The 16,697-nt window shown below is 58.8% G+C and overlaps 1 protein-coding gene across 1 annotated transcript; it reads left to right on the forward strand.

Annotated features, from left to right (window-relative positions):
- Positions 1–4,654: 4,654 nt before the first annotated feature.
- On the forward strand, positions 4,655–13,363 carry TGM2 (transglutaminase 2; the record flags this gene model as incomplete). Its single annotated transcript, XM_079543258.1, has 13 exons — positions 4,655–4,742; positions 5,768–5,947; positions 7,443–7,685; positions 8,442–8,560; positions 9,089–9,217; positions 9,475–9,655; positions 10,413–10,548; positions 10,635–10,738; positions 10,845–11,084; positions 11,169–11,441; positions 12,627–12,787; positions 12,871–13,007; positions 13,207–13,363. 13 exons carry the CDS (start codon positions 4,655–4,657, stop codon positions 13,361–13,363), a joined length of 2,148 nt encoding a protein of 715 aa, XP_079399384.1.
- Between the last annotated feature and the right edge of the window lie 3,334 nt (positions 13,364–16,697).

Below are 16,697 nucleotides of genomic sequence, written 5' to 3' on the forward strand. Positions count from 1 at the left end.
ATCTTTAGGATGGATTGTTCCAATTAATTCCGGGTGCCTCTCAGCCCACTGTGAAAGGGTGGCTGCAGCCACATCGGGTGGCAGCAGAGCGGGATCTCGTCGGTGCCATCATATAATCCAGGAGACAAAATCCCCCCAGCAGCCCCGAGTCAAACCCCATAATGGCTGCAGGCTGCTCTGCTGGCATACAGCAACAACACTGCAGTGCTCCGAGAGGAGCTCCGTGCCGAGATGTTTCCCCTTCCTCATGTAACCGTGAGCTCAGCACTGGGGGTCTGCTGTCCCACCGCCCAGCCCAGCCTGGCCCACACGCTGTGGGTTTTCCACGTTGTTTTGGAAGTCAGAGAAGAGCAGCGTTTCCCATGGAGAAAGAGAATCATCTCTCAAACCCGGTTACAATCTCTTCCCAATAAAACAAACAATGGCTTTCCTGTTGTTCTTCTTTTTCCAAAAGGAAAAAAAAAAAAAAATCCACAGTAATATGGTATTTTGCAAACCCTGAGGTTAATTGATAAAAGATAGGAGAGCTTCCAGCTCCTCAGCAGACAGAAAAGCATTTTCTCGTGATGCTCGGAGCTCCCTGCCCACCTCTGTGCTCATGGTGGGGTGCATCCTCCCCAAAAGTGTTTTTGTAACATTCTGCACAAATTTTTCTTAGCTCCACTGCTCCTTCAGTGCCTGATTTATGGCTCCGGGTCTGACCAATTAAGCTATAACCTTTCCAGAAAGGCAAGTGCAGGAGTTAATCAATGTCTCTTTCCCACCCAGGAAATGGCAAAGCCATTTGTCAGGAGCTGTGGGGGGTCCCCAGGAGCTGCGCTCCCCAGCGGGGCCACGGCCCACCTGCACTGCTGCGTGGTACGCTTCCTTCCAAACCAAAGGGATGAATGAATGATGGGTGCAGAAGGAAGAAAACAGAGCTGGGCAATGGGTTCAGGCGGGCACTGAGCCCCCAGAGCTGGGCACAGGGCTCTGTGCTCCTGTTATGGCAGCCCCTGGGCAATACGGGGCACAGGACGGGGGCCTGGCACAGAGCGTGCTGCTCATGTCCAGACCTGTGCTCACTGCACACAGCCAAGGATTGGGGCATTGGTTTCTGCAGGTAAGCACAGAGTCCTGGTGCCTGGGGAGCTGAGCTTCAGTGCTGCTCTGTGTGGTGCCTTTGGCTGAGAGGAGAGATCCCTGGGCTGCATTACTGCGTCCAGGCTCCTGCTCCTGCCCTAAACTGGGACAAATGCAGAGGCCAAGAAATTCCTGACAGCGGGGGCAAAGATGGCACCAAGTATGGAACACCAACGCCCAGCACAACCCCAACCTGACCCAGGGGGTCCTGAGCCCTCCCCCAAAGGTGGCACACAGCTGTGACGGGAGCTGCCCTGGGCACAGGGCTGTGGGGCACTGAGGTGACACAGGTTCATCACCGGAGATGTGAGCACATCATTCATCCCAGCGCCTGAAAAATGCATCTCAGAGGTGCACCGCTGCAAATCAAAGCCCTGAGCAGGGAGTGGAGGCCGTCCCGATCCATCCAGAAAACGGCTGTCAGAAACCACAGAGGTGTGGGATTACTGAGGAAACACGAAGGCATGGTGCGGAGAGCAGGGCTGGGGTTCTTCCAGAGAGCTGCTTGGAAATGACACCCAGCAGCTGGAAATGGGCTCACTACGGGGGGAAGCCGTTCAGCTCACAAAGAGAGCACTGAGCCCTGCTCTACACAGCTGGCACCCGATGCCACACGGTCCATGGGCACATCCCAGGGCTGTCAGAGCGCCGGGGCTGGCATGGAGCTCAGAGCTGGATGAAGGGGGGCAGGGAGGGTTGGCTTCTCCTCATCTTAAATAGAAAACACAGGTTGGGCTGTAGAACAAAGGTCGTGAAATCACGCATTCCTCCCTGAGCCTCCCCCCAGCCATGTGGCCCAGCACTTTGCACCCAAGGTTTCCAGAGAAGGCGCTCATGAGCACTTTGCTCCCAGGGTTTCCAGAGAAGGAAACTGGCTGCCCAGCTCTCCCCTTGGGGCTTCTCTTGGCACTCCTCGGGAATCGAGGATTTGCACAGCTCAGCTTTTGCCTCTCCACTGCTGTCCTGCACCACAGTGGGGTGACGCTGGGATGATACACGGATGACACCGGGTGACACCGGGGTGACATCAGGGTGCCACCAGAGCACACCGCACCCCTCAGACCGGCCCATCCCAGACCCCCAGCACAGCTCCCAGAGCCCCGTGGTGGCAGTGGGAGCTCAGGACACCCCCACCCACTTCTGCCCCCACCCCAGCTGTACGGAGAGCATCCCAGGGCGGAGGAGCCCAGCACAGGCCGAGCACTCAGAGGCAGCTGACGGCGTAGCTCAGGGCTCAGGGAAGACACTGTCCCTTTCAGGGTTTGTTTGCTCTCCTAACTCAGGATGTGCCTTGCGTGGGGCTGGGTGTAGCTCGCTGCACACCCAGCATAGCAAACAGCCGGGACATGGGCACAGCCCCTTTGAAGCTGCTCCAGCAGCGGGTGGGAGCGGGGCAGGCACAGCCCTCCGTGGAACACCTTGAGCACATGGGCTATTTTGGGCATCCAGCAGAGCAAACTCCCTCTTAATGCATCCTTGTCTTACTAAGGAGAGTAAAAATAACACCATCATCACGGCCACCTCCCGCCTGCAGCATTTCCACTGCAGGGCAGACAGAACCCCCCTGTGTGCAGGGGTAAACGGAGAGGGCACCAACTGTGAGTGGAGGGATTCCTCCTGCAGGGATGCAGGGTCAGAGCTGGCTCCCACTGCCCCAAATGGGAGCTGAGACACAGCTATAGCCCAGGTACCACCGCTACTCTGTGCTTGGCTGTGCAGGAACCATCTTTGTGCCACCAGCTCCATGCCATCAGCCCCAGCATCGCACCCACCATGCATGCAGACTCCTGCTGGGCAGCTGATCCCGAGTCGGGGCAGAGCTGAGCGAGAAAAATCTGTTTCAGATCACTCCAAGAATTCGGTGCCATCACACGGCTGTTTGTCATGCACCAACCAGAGCAAATCAAACACATCCGAATGCTGCACCCCGGGCTGCAGAGTTTATCCAGAGTTCACATGCAGTGAGACGGAAGCGAGGGCTTGTGTGGACAGAAATGAGCCTGCATCCTTGGGGTGAGCCTGCGTGCATTGACACTGCATTGGCACAAAACTGCTGGTGGCAGAGGCTCCAGCACACTGCAAGTGGAGCTGGGAGTGGGGTCAGCTCGGGACAGGCAAAACCCTGCTGCCAGGAAGGACCCCAATGCCTACAACCCTGCAGTAGGGGGAGGGCATCCAGTGCCTGGAAGCTGGCAGCCCCCACAGCCCTGCAGCCCCTGCTGCCCCATGGGAATATTCAGCCCTGCACTGCCTGTGGGGCCAGCACTGAGGGGCCCAGTAGGAGAGGGGGGAGCTCCTTCCCATTGCTGCCACAGCCTCAGTGTGCACACACAGATGATGGAGAGATGCGGGAAGGCTTCAGTTAAAGCCATCTGCCCGATGGAGAGGGGGGCTGCAGAACCAGCTGTGCGATGCAGAACACACCGGGCTCTCAGTATTTCCGATGGGCTCGGGGTCTCCGCAGTGCTGATAGGGTTGGGGTGTTGGCAGCGTCAGTGGGGTTGGGGTCCGGCAGTTCTGATGGGGTTGAGGTATCAGTGGTGGGGGGCCGTGGCAGCCTTGGGGCACACGGGGAAGGCAGGGAGCGGGCCGGGCGCTGTGGGGCTGCTGGTTCACCCTCGGAGCCCTCCAGCAGATCTTCCCTCAAGCATCGTCCGGGGCCGTGTTTACGGGAAGGGGGCGGCTGCGGCGGCTCCGAGGCGGCTGGGAATGGCAGCATATGGAGATAAGGGACGGGGGAGGAAAACTTTATAAGGAGAAAACATTCCCGAGCTCCTGGCACCGCGGTGGGGGCCGCGCAGCCCCTCTCCCCTCCCGCCTCGCCCCTTTTCCCGGAAAGCGCTGGGGCTGCGAGAAGGGACGGCTCCGGGGAGGGGCGGCAGGTGCGGGGCCGACGGGGCTGAACCCCCCCCTCCCCCTCCAAAGTCCCGTGGGTTGGGATTATTATTTTTTTCGGTTGTTTAAAATAGGTGGGACCAAACCCACTCGGTTTCCTGGAAACTTCGTTTTCATTCCCCCCCGGCCCCGGCCCCGGGGGAGGGCGCTGCGCCCGCGCTATAAAGGCAGCGGGAGGCGGCGGCACCGGGACCGGGACCGGACGGGACCATGGCCGAAGGTAAGAGCCCGCCGCCAGCGCGGGGCTCCGGCCCGTTCCCGCGAGCCGCGATCGGGAGCGCAAAAGGCGGCAACGGTTCCGTCCCCGGCCGCGGCGTGCGGGACGGAGCGACGCTGTGCCACGCACGGGGCTCCGCGGGGCGCTGCGGGACCGGGGTCGTGCGCCGCACGTCGGGCCGGTTGGAGGAGGCGGTCCTGCTGCAGAGCTGCTGTGCCGGACGGGAGTCCTCCTCCGAAGGGCTTCTGGGAGCCCCGTGCGGGGCGCGGACAACCCGCACCTGTCCCGGAGCCTCCGGGGGCCGCGCTGCGCTGCGGGCGCACGGCCGTCACACCGCCTCCTGAACGCTGGCGGCCGGGGGAGAGTTGCTGCCAAACTGTGCAGGGCTTCGCTTTGTGCTTTGTGCTAAAACCTGCGGGGATGAGCCGGGGTGGCCGGGAAAAGGAGCAGCTGCGGCTCTGCACGCTTGTTTGCGGTGTCCCGAAGGCAGTTTCTCCTTCGGCACATCGTTAGTGAGGTTCTTGCTCACACAGCGTGCCGTGGCAGCACGGAGCGGTGCTCCTGCTCACAGAGGGGGAGGTGACCAGGACGAAGCTCTTCCTGCACTCTGTCCCCACTGCAGGGCCCCATGTGGGCCTTCAGCTCTGCACCCGCACGCTGTGCTGCAGCAGACTGCGCCCAGATGATCCGGCGTGGGGTTCTGTTCTGCTCTGGAAACACAGCACTTGGGTCAGCTCTTTGCATCCAGCGCTGCTCAGGGACGGCTCTGAGATCACCGCTGCAGAAAGGCACAGCTGGGGAGAGCTGAGCGAGGCCGCCACGGCCCTGGCCACCCCACAGGCCAGCTGCTGCTGAGCTTGCTGTGTGCTCTCCAGCGTTAAATGCTCTCATTTACTTTGGCAGCTCCGTTCTGTCTGCCTGCACAGCATTCAGGGGTCAGCGGCCCTGAATGATGCTGAGCAACGTCGTGTTGCTGCGGCGCAGCGCTGGGCTGCAGCTTTGCTCCCAGCACACAGCCCTGTGTCCAGCAGTGTCACTGCCCTGCACGCAGCCTGGGAACCAATTGCTGCCTCTGTCACTGCGTTTCTGCTCCGTCTGTCCCATTTCTCAGCAGTCACAATGCAGGAAAGTTGCCCGCAGCTGAGGCACGGAAACATCTCTGGCATTCCCAGCACTTAGCCAAGTTCCATATCAGAGTGCTTTGGAGAGGGATGTAGACAGCAAACTGGCACAGAGCCTCCCAGAAAGAGAATGAGCACTGGGCTTTGCTGTGGTGCTGGGTACAGCAACATGCAGAGCATGGCTGTGCAGTGGGGATGCTTGGGACCCAGGGCTGTGCTGGGCACGGCGCTTGCACAGGGCTGCCTGGTGCAGAGGGGACTGCTGAGGCCCCACAAAGACTCAGGCTGGGATTAAGGAGAAATCCCAAACACAGGGCAATGCTCAGGGCGCATCCACAGCCCCGGGGCTGGGATCTCCCTGTGTGCACGGGGAGATGCTGCCGGGCAGAGCCTCACGCAGCGCCTCTTGCAGAGCTGGTGCTGGAGACGTGGGACCTGCAGTGCGAGCGCAATGGCCGCGAGCACCGGACGGCGGAGATGGGCAGCCAGCAGCTGGTGGTGCGGCGCGGGCAGCCCTTCACCATCACCCTGAACTTCACGGGCCGGGACTACGAGGAAGGGGTGGACAAACTCGCCTTCAATGTGGAGACGGGTGAGTGCCGCAGCTCCCATGCAAGGGTTGAGCCCAGGGTGCCCCCAGCATCCATGCCCCCCTGTGGTGCAACCGAAGCGGGCCTTCGACCAGAGGCTGTCTGCAGAGCTGGGGCCCGTGTGCTGCTTGGCTGTGCCATGTGAGCCTGCATGGACAGCACAGTGCAGGGGTAGGGATGGGCACCACTGCCAGCTGAGTGCCCACACCCTGCATAAGGGTTAGGCTGAGTGCAGCTACAGGCAAACAAAGAGGAAACTCTGTCTGGGGAAAGAGTTATTTTAGGGATGCTGTATCCTGCTGAGTCAATCAGGCCAGAACTCATAGTGAAACTGCACCACGCTCATGCTGTGCAGGGCAAGGTTTCCTGGGAAGCTGATCCCTTCCTTGGGGTGATGCTGCAGGTCATTCCCTGCATGCTATGGGAGTCCTGGGTGCAGCAGGTCAGAGGCTGCAGGCTGGCTTCCAGCCACTGCGCTTGCACAAAATGGGCCAAGGATCCATGGCTCCAGCCAAGGCACAGCCCTGCTGGACAGCCTCGACCAGCACCCTCGCCAGAGGCTCTACCCCATGGGGTTGGAGGGGAGAGGGGAGGTGCCAGATCTTATCCCCTGGGGACAACGAAACCACCCCAGGACATGTGCCACCTCCTACAGGACAGAGGGGATCAGCTCAGTGCAAAAATAGCGCCTGTATTTTTAGGGCTGATGGACTTGCAGAGCCCTGCCCAGGCCCCCGGGATGCTGTGGCAGGACAGCAGGTTCTGCAGCAAGAGGAGGCGGAGGCAGAGCCCAAAGCTGCCAGAAAGACAGGGATAGCTCAGCCCAGCCTCCCCGAAAGGGCAGAGAGGAGAAACTGTGTCACTCTCATGAGTTCATGAGTATTCTTGGTGGCTCACTGCTGTGCCGCCCTCGCTGCGGCTGCTCCGAAACACAATGGCTACCAGCCAAGCCCATCAGCACCAGCAACCAGGGCTGGGATGGGGCTGGTATCCACGCTCCCAGGAGCAGCTTTTGGAGCCGGCCACGTGCAAGCGACTCGGGCTCAGCTGCGGGGCCCCACGGCTCAGGGGGAAGGCAGGGATCGCTGTGTTCTCGGCTCGAGCACTGCAGCCGCTGAGCTCATGGCTCACCGGGGGCTGTGTGCGTGCAGCGGAGCTCCTGCTGAGAGCAGCTCCGTGCTGAGGGCTCCAGGCTCTGTGCCAAAGGCTGCTCTCGCACCGTGACCCGGCTGCTTGCTGGGGGGCAGCCTAGCAAAGCCTCACCCTGGGCTGTGAGCAAGCCCCTCAGAAACAAAACCTGATGTGGAGGGCTCCATACCCCCATTCCAAAGCCTCTAAGCCCTGGTGGCATTTGCATGGTTCTTCTACCTGGCTCCACTCCTGGGTCCCAGTGGGTGGCTTCTGTCCCCCCCCAGCAGGCATGGGGACACCCCTGCACTGCACAGCCCTGCACGGGATCCCTGGCACTGGGGAAAGCTGATGTCCCCTTGCTTGCAGGGCCCTGCCCCATCGAGACGTCGGGCACCAGGTCACACTTCACCTTGACTGACTGCCCCGAGGAGGGGACCTGGAGTGCAGTGCTGCAGCAGCAGGACGGGGCTGTGCTCTGTGTCTCGCTCTGCTCCCCCAGCAGTGCCCGCGTGGGCCGCTACCGCCTGACGCTGGAGGCCTCCACCGAGTACCAGGGCTCCAGCTTCCACCTCGGGGACTTCGTTCTGCTCTTCAATGCCTGGCACCCAGGTGAGGCTCTCGCCTTCCCGACACCGCAGAGGTCCCAGGGCTCTTTCCCCTCTCTACAGATCCCTGCAGCAGGCCACAGCCCCTTCCTCTGCTCAGGACACAGCTCCTCTTATCGGCACCCAGTACCTGACGTCCCTAGCAGCAGCTCATGGTGGGGAAAAGGCTCCTGGGAGCTCCCAGACACACAGCAATGCAGGAGACAGCATGCAGACCTGCTGGAGGTTAATTACAGCTGGCAATTGGCAGTCATTTGTTCACATCCTTCCCCTGCCCCAGGAGCAGCCCTGCGCTCCCCCATGCTGACCTTGGCTGAGGGACCAATTTCCTGAATCCTGATGCTTTGTGCTGGCTCTGGAGATAAGGGCTGCAAGGAAGCTTTGCTCACCCAGGGCTGTGCTGAGTGCTGATGCTGTGGACGTATGAGTTTTGTTCCTGAAAGCCTTTCCAGTAAGAGGTGTTGTTTCCAGCATTGACCCTGCACAGGTCCTGATGGCTGTGAGCACTCCCAGTTCCCACCATTTGCTTCTCAGCCACGGAGGTTCCCACCCCTGGGGAAAAAATCCGCTGTGTGAAACAAAGGGGATGAAAGTGAAAGAGAAGTCAGAAAAGAACAAAAAAGGGAAACAGAGGCCCACTGATGATTTCCCATCAGCTCGGGTCAAACTGAGTGGAAATTCTTGAGCAGCCTTTTTAGACAGGAGCAACCCCAGCCCCTGGTGCCCTGTTCCAGTGCCCCATCCCTTGCTCTCCCCGCAGACGATGCAGTGTACCTGCAGGAAGAGGACGAGCGCCGTGAATACGTGCTGTCCCAGCAGGGGCTCATCTACATGGGCTCCCGGGACTACATCACCTCCACACCCTGGAACTTCGGGCAGGTGAGTGCAGCACGGCCCTGGGACACCCAGCACCACACAGCAAACAAAACCTCACTGCTGAGCTGCCTCCTGAACCTGGGAGCACACGGGGAGCTCAGGGCTGCACGCTTCTAATCGGTGCCACAGGAGAGCTGGTGCTTGATAGCAGCTCCCCAGGGCTGCGCCGGCCGTGCCGATAACGCAGCACCGTGAGCTGTGCTGCAGCACCCAGCACTGTGTGGGAGCCCCGGGGGCTGGAGGGGTGCAGCCACGTCCCCCAGCTCCCAACAGGGCTGTGTGCTGGGCAGCACAGGGCCGTGACTGTCAGAAGACTCTAAGCCCAGACCCACCTGCAGGTGGAGAAATAGGTGGTTTTCCCTTTGAGATTTCTTTTCTCTCCACTCCTGAAAGCCGTGCTTGGCAGCAGGATGGAGCTCCTTATCACGGCAGCACAAATGGGACAAAGTGGTGCTGCCACTGTGCTGTCTCTACCCGCAGACTGCATGCCTCACCCGTGTTTTCTACCCCCCCCCCTCTCTCTTGCACCAGTTTGAAGATGAGATCTTGGCCATCTGCCTCGAGATGCTGGACATCAACCCCAAATTCCTGCGGGATCAAAACCTGGACTGCTCTCATCGCAATGACCCCGTTTACATTGGCAGGGTGGTGAGCGCCATGGTGAGTGCAGCAGGGCTCTGCAGACCAACCCTCTGCAGCACCTGTAACACACAAGCTCTCAGCGTGCTCCTCCATCACAGCCACGCATGTCCTGGTGCATCCCAGTGCAGCTCTTGCATCCCTCCATGCTGCCTGATGATGATGGCAGCAAGACTAAGCTGGATGAAGGCGCTCCATCCAGCCTGCTCCTGGGCAGTGCGCTCTGTCCCTTTGCACCCAGGGGCCACACAGTGCCATCTCCTCGTGTCACCCTGCAGGTCAACTGCAACGATGAAGACCATGGGGTGCTGCTGGGGCGCTGGGACAACCACTATGAGGATGGGATGAGCCCCATGGCGTGGATCGGCAGCGTGGACATCCTCAAGAGGTGGAGGAGGTTGGGCTGCCAGCCTGTCAAGTACGGCCAGTGCTGGGTCTTCGCTGCCGTGGCGTGCACCGGTGAGCACAGCCCCTGGACCCCCTGTTCCCCCTGCCAGCCACCTGCCACCCCACATGCACTGCAGGGAGGGCAGCGGTCCATTCACCTCAGCCTCTGAGAAATTAGGTTCTCTGTTATTCCAGTTTGTCAGGAAACGGAGGGAAAAAATGATAAAGAACCTCTCTGGCTTTGCAATTAGCTCTCTGCTGTGCCAAGGACAGCCCTGGCCAGGAGGGAGAGGCTGAATTTGTGGCTCAGGAGAAGAAAAGCAGTGTTAAGGTCAAGTTTGCAGTGAAGTAATGAATCCGCTGAGATCAAGATAATTTCAGTGCCACCATCATAGTCAGTTTGGGGCAAAAGAGAAGGAAAATCCAAGGCCATCCTCTGCTAAGTGCACAGACGTGGGCACGCTGCAGCACTGCCTTTCTCCCTGGGCTGTGAGCGTGTGCACGGTTATATATTTCATGTCTGTGAGACTCTGTAGAGAGAAGAGAAATAGCAGAGAGCTAAAGCAGATTTTCTGCAAATCAGAAGAGCTGACAGCCCTCCTCTGGAACATTACAACTGCTGCTCCCCAGGGTGTCTCCACGCAGTGAGAGGCGGCACTGAGATCCGATGGAGGCTGCAGCACGCTGCCTCCACGCTGCCCCCAAAGCACTCCCAGTCTCTCTTGTGCCTGTTCCCCACCATGCCACCAAACCCAGCGGCATCCCAGCGGGTTGCCACCCCTCGTGGCACTGTGGGACCACCGCCCCAATGCTGCCCTGCTTCCCGCAGTCATGCGCTGCCTGGGTGTCCCCAGCCGTGTGGTCACCAACTACAACTCTGCCCACGACACCAACGGCAACCTGGTGATCGACCGCTACCTGAGCGAGGACGGCATGGAGGAGCGGCGCTCCAGGGACATGATCTGGTGAGTTGCTGCGAGCACCGGGACCACGGCATCCCCGGCACGGTTGGACGGGGCAGGAGCTGCTCAGCGCCACGCTTCCCTTGCAGGAACTTCCACTGCTGGGTGGAGTGCTGGATGACCCGGCCTGACCTGGCACCTGGATACGATGGGTGGCAAGCGCTGGACCCCACACCCCAGGAGAAGAGCGAAGGTGCGGCACGGCCGTGTCCCCCCATGCCTTGCCCTCAGATGGGGCGGCCCCGTGGCTCCCACGATGGCCGGGTCCTGGGCAACAGCAGCGGCCCTGCTCCCTGCAGGGGTTTACTGCTGCGGGCCGGCCCCCATCAAGGCCATCAAGGAGGGCGACCTGCAGATGCAGTACGACATCCCCTTCGTCTTCGCGGAGGTCAATGCCGACGTGGTGTACTGGATCGTTCAGAGTGACGGCGAGCAGAGGAAGAGCACCCACTCCTCAGTGGTGGGGAAGAACATCAGCACCAAGAGCGTCGGCAGGGACAGCCGCGAGGACATCACCCACACCTACAAGTATCCAGAGGGTACGGCAGCCACGGAGGGAGCGCAGGGTTGGCGCTGAGGAGGGGCAACGTCACTCTGCTGACCGGAGCTCTTCTGCACCGCAGGGTCTGAGAAGGAGCGAGAGGTGTTCAGCAAGGCGGAGCACGAGAAGAGCTCGCTGGGTGAGCAGGACGAGGGGCTGCACATGCGGATCAAGCTGTCAGAGGGCGCCAACAACGGCTCCGACTTCGACGTCTTCGCTGTCATCAGCAACGACACAGACACGGAGCGTGAGTGCAGGCTGAGGCTGTGCGCCCGCACTGCCAGCTACAACGGCGAGGTGGGCCCGCAGTGCGGCTCCAAGGACCTGCTGAACCTCACCCTGCAGCCCCGCCTGGGTAAGGCAATAGGGGGGTACCGGGTGTGGGGGCCATGCTGCAGCACCAGCAGCCAGTTGTTGTCCCAGCGCCAAGTCCCAGCTTGTGCTGGCAGCTTCCCAAAGAGGAAATTCTTCCTGCAGCCACCGACCGCACACACTGTGCACACAATGGCTTAAGCAGCAATAATATCCGTGCAAATCTTGGCCTGGGCCCGGGTACTGTGGGACGGGCAGAAACCGCTGCAAGGCACGCACCCAGCTCCCAGCCATGAGAAGTTCTTCTTGTCCTCATCCGCACTGCACTAGCACCCGTGGGTCCCTGGCTCAGCACACTCCAGGCTGGCAGAATGCAGCACTTGTGTTTAATCCCGTGGCGCAAATGCAGCCCTGCTTTAACCCAGAACAACATCCCATGGCAGCCCTGAGCTGCCTCTACTCTGACAGCCCCCACAGGCTGCAGCACTGACCCATCCCACAGCAAGCAGTACCTCCTCGGGGTTCTGTTCACATTGATTTACAGCTGTGGCTTTTAAATCTTTGCTTAAAGAACATTGCTCAGGCAGGAGGCTGGTGATGCACTTAAAGCAGGGCGGAAGTTCCTGCTCTCACACACCCTGTGTGGAGGCAGCAGGCGGATGAGCAGATCCCAAAGGACTGCATGGGGTTTTCCCAGTGGCTCCGGCCCCCAGCCCTCAGCTGGTGGGAAAAGCAGCACTGAATTCGGGCTGTGCTCAGCAGTGCTGACGTGCTCAGCATCCCCTCTGCAGAGGACACAACCTCTCTCATCCTCACATTATTTGAGTCAGAGCTGTCCTGGCCCAAGCCCAATGCACTGCTGAACTCTGGTTTGCTGTTCGTACAAATTAGCATTGCTGCCTGGTAATTAAACACCACTCTGATTTGTATCATTTTTCTACAGAACCTTCAGGGTTTGGAAATGCCATACAGCTGATACACCAGAGCAAGCTAACTTTTAATGCAAGCCAAGCTTTCTCTCCTACGGGAGTCCATAACAAATGCAATCAGCAGCTGCACACTGGGATTCATCAACCAAACAATGTTTGCACCTCATGCAGCCCAAGAAAAAGGATGCTGCCTTTGCCCTGCAGGCACCTGCATGCTTGCAGACCCTCCTGCAGCTCCTCTGACCAACCCTGTGTGCTGGCTCAGGAGCTGCACTGACCCTGCTCTGCTTTGCCTTCAGCACAGAGCGTGCCTTTGCGCATCCTCTATGAGCAGTATGGGCCCAATCTGACCCAGGACAACATGATCAAGGTGGTGGCTCTGCTGACTGAGTATGAGAGTGGTGACAGCGTGGTGGCCATCAGGGATGTCTACATCCAGAACCCGGAGATCAAGATCAGGGTGAGCGAGGCCTCAGATGCTCCAATCCATGGGAGCTCAGTCCTGGCGCAGTGCTGCGGTCCAACCATCCCTTTTGCTCACAGATTTTAGGGGAGCCGATGCAGGAGCGGAAGCTGGTGGCAGAGATCACACTGGTGAACCCACTGGCAGAGCCGCTGAACAACTGCACGTTCGTGGTGGAAGGCGCCGGCCTCACCGAGGGGCAGAGGATCGAGGAGCTGTAAGAGCCAGGGCCGGGTGGTGGGGAGGGAGCTGGGGGGGTCCTGGGGCCCACGGCAGCTCCACTGGGACAGGGTGGGAGTGGGGCCGAGCCAGTCCCAGGGCTCAGCAGCGCCACAGGGGTCCTGGGGGTGTCACGGCACAGGGGAACGGGGACCTGGAGGGACCACGCTTGACTCCTCCACCCCCCCCCCCCCCAGGGAGGACCCTGTGGAGCCGCAGGCAGAGGCCAAGTTCCGGATGGAGTTCGTGCCGCGCCAGGCCGGGCTGCGCAAGCTGATGGTGGACTTTGAGAGCGACAAGCTGACGGGAGTGAAGGGCTACCGCAACGTCATCATCGCACCCCTGCCCAAGTGAGGGCTCCCCACGTCCCCACACCCTGCTCCAGCCCTGGGCAGTGCTGCGGAGAAACAACTGCAAACCTTAGCCCGACCCGCGCCGAGGGCACGGGACCCTGCACCTCCAAGTGCCCAGTGCCACCACAGCCCCCCTCCATCACTGCCACTGCCAGGGGCTGGGGGACAGCGATAACCGTGGTACTGACAACCGCCGGGGCCGAGCCGTGCCTTCTGCTCCTCTCCCTCCCCGTGGAGGTGGACGCAGCCCCAGCTCGGGGCCCTCCTGCAGCAGCCCAGCAGCAGCCTCACTCATTTCCGCAGCTCTAAACACGCCCCTGGGACGCAGAGCACATTTCATAACGCAAACAATAGAAAGACAATCTTCTCCCGCACCGGTCGCGCAGCAGCAGCATTCACGCCTGCCAGTTAAAATGCTCCGAATGCAATTTGGTAGAGAAAAGATTGTATACTGTGAGCACGAAGCTGTTTATGTGCTATATACACATATAGCATAAATCTATTTATAGCTCTATAAATACATACTGCCTAGAACCCTGCTGCATAGGTAAAGCAGGTTATTTGCTTTAATAACTGTTCCTGTCACCGCAGAGATGGTGCGGTGAGGAATGGGACGTTGCCTTGATGGGAATTAACTATGCAAGCACTGAATAAAACCTCTATTTTTCACTTTTAAAGCCATGCCTGCCTCGTGAGCATCCTTTCCGCCGGAGGGGCCCAGCAGGGCCTCCCCTCTCCTCCCTCCCCCCTCTCCTCCTGGCTTCTCACCTTCCACGCAGCACTGAATCCAAGGGGCAGCACCGGGTCCATGGGACAGAGATGAAGAGTGCCCACCCTACAGCGTGGGAACCACAGCTCGGGGGGGGCAACAGGATGGGGTCTGTGCCCTCCCCCTGCAGCCAGCCCCAAGCACTGGCATCACAGAGCCTCAGGAATGGCTGCTCCAAAGCACGGCCCCAAAAGTGCCCCAGAGGGTTAACAGGCACGAGCCCTGCGCCGCTCTCCCTTGGCAGGAGCATTGCTCAGAGCCAGAGATGATGCACAGCCGTACTTTAAAGAGCATTTGTTACACGCAGCTCTGCTGAGCCAGGCTTCAAGCTGCTCAATGCCTGGTTTAAAAATAACTGGCTGCTCCTCTGGTTCGAAGCTGGGTCCTGATAAAATAAACATTAGCACAGCTCTTTCTGAAGGTCACTCCCATCCATCCGAAGCACAGCGGAGCAGGGCTGCTTTGACAAGGAACAAAGCTCGCATGGCAGACACCAAATGCTGCAGTTATGGTCCAGCTCTGGGGTTCTGCTCTTGGGTTCCCAGGGCCAGTTTCTCCAGCATTATCCCCAACCACCCTGCAGCCCACTGCACAGGGCCAGACAAATCCACGCTGTGGGCTTTGCCCTACGCATTTCCCAGCTGCCCCAGAGTCCTGCACCCAGCTGCCCAGCAGTCCCTGAGTACAGCACTGCACCACGGGCACGGCCACAGCCCTCCCTGCTGGGCACTGCTGCTCTGCAAGCAGCGAGTTACAGATGGTTAAACACTGCACCCATTGCCCAGGAGAATTCTTAATGCAGCATTAGCCCAAGTGCCAAAGCAAAGTGAGACCGTTCGCATGCGGAGGAGTGGTTATTATTACACCACAGCTCACTGAGATGCTGACTGGCCAAGAATCAGCTGTAAGCTCATTTCAGTCCTGAGGACCTTTAGCTTGGCTTTATTGATGGACCAAGACAAGGAAAAACCTCCCATAAATCACAGTGCTGCTGATAGATCTGGGGGACTGTCAGGTCTCAACAAAGCCCTTTCTGATGAGCATGGGTAGATTTTCACATTCACCCATGGTGCAGGCAAGAGAAAAACAAACCAGACGCAAGGAACAATGCAACACAGGGGTCCTAGACTGGCACACCCTTCACCCTCAGTTCTCTGGACAGCACACAGAGCATCTTACCACCCATTGGTGACTGCTGCAGGGGAGTAGATGGCCGTCACTCACTGTGCAGTCATAGCAGAAATCCCACCACCTCCCTGGAACTGCAGCACCAAGACTTGCAGCAGAAGCTGCACTGTCCTGCAGCAAGAACAGAGGGTACCAGTGACAGAACCCCCAGAGCACTGAGTGAGGCCAGCCCTGCACTGCCCTCCCCTGCAGGAGGCTCAGAGCCCATCGCCATCAGGACCCACTGACCCGCAGAGCCCAGCCCACAGGTGTGCAGAGCTCACACTGCTGCACTCCAACTCCAGGGCCACTCAGACCAAGGCTCCCAGCCCAGCCCTCCCACCACCTATCTGACCGCTGCCTGTGTTGTGAAACCACTGCTGGTATTTCCTGGAAAATGGAGCTTGGAATTTGAGTCTATTTGCCATATTTTAAGAGGAACGTTTTTATCCTTCTTCCCTGTAAAGAAATGACTACATTTCGCTTAGCTACTCAGACAAGAATTTACTTTCTAAGGCAAGACAAAGGTAATGCACTCAATGCTAATGCAAATTCCTTTACCTTCACATTGCAGTAAAATTGAACCTCCAGGCCATCTAGCTTCCCTGTTCTTCTGGGCATAGCTCATTTTCCTTACTTGCTTATCCAAAAATCTCCAACTAGCGTCATCTGGTAAATTCCAAACTTGCAAATGATAGCAAAGTTCAGATAGGAAAGACGCAGCTGACACCTCTGGCACTTCCCTAAAGGCAAGCAAAATTACAGGAAAGCACTTGTCCCAACCTCACCCCTCTCAAGAGACCACCACAGCATCTATGCAATGACTCAAATCTATACACTTTTTCACAATATTTGTACTTTGCTGGTTTGCTTTGTTTTGCAGAGCCCTGAATGTGAAGCCACCTCTGACCTGACTTTTTCTGAAGCTGCAGCCCTGGACAGGCTCTGACCTATAAAACAAATTGCCCAAGGTATAAAACCTGTTGACACATACCAAACTTGAAAAGTATTTGGGGCATTTGCTTAGCCTTCAATTTCCTAAGAACAGCCCGGCGTCTTCGTTTTCCCGCTGCAGACACTTGGCAGCAGCGCCCACCTTCCTTCTGGCACTGCGTGTCTGTTGCTGAATTACCCCCAGACCATTCCTAACAAGATTCACCACCACCCTTTTACCCACAAGGGTGGAGACTCGCCGTTAAGATGCAGCTCCTATTCTGACAATCACTTTTTTGCCCACCTCTACTTCCCGTTATCCTTCATACCCCAAAGCTAAGCTGCTGCTCCAGCTGTACTGCAGACAAGCCCAGAGCTGAGCAGCTTCCTTTATGCTCTTTCCCTACTTGGTTTCCACACAAAAACTGTTTTGTGGGGCTTAGCTACACCAGCCTTGCTTCAATGC

The sequence above is a fragment of the Tetrao urogallus genome, assembly GCF_951394365.1.
Source record: "Tetrao urogallus genome assembly, chromosome: 16".
Taxonomy (NCBI): domain Eukaryota; kingdom Metazoa; phylum Chordata; class Aves; order Galliformes; family Phasianidae; genus Tetrao; species Tetrao urogallus.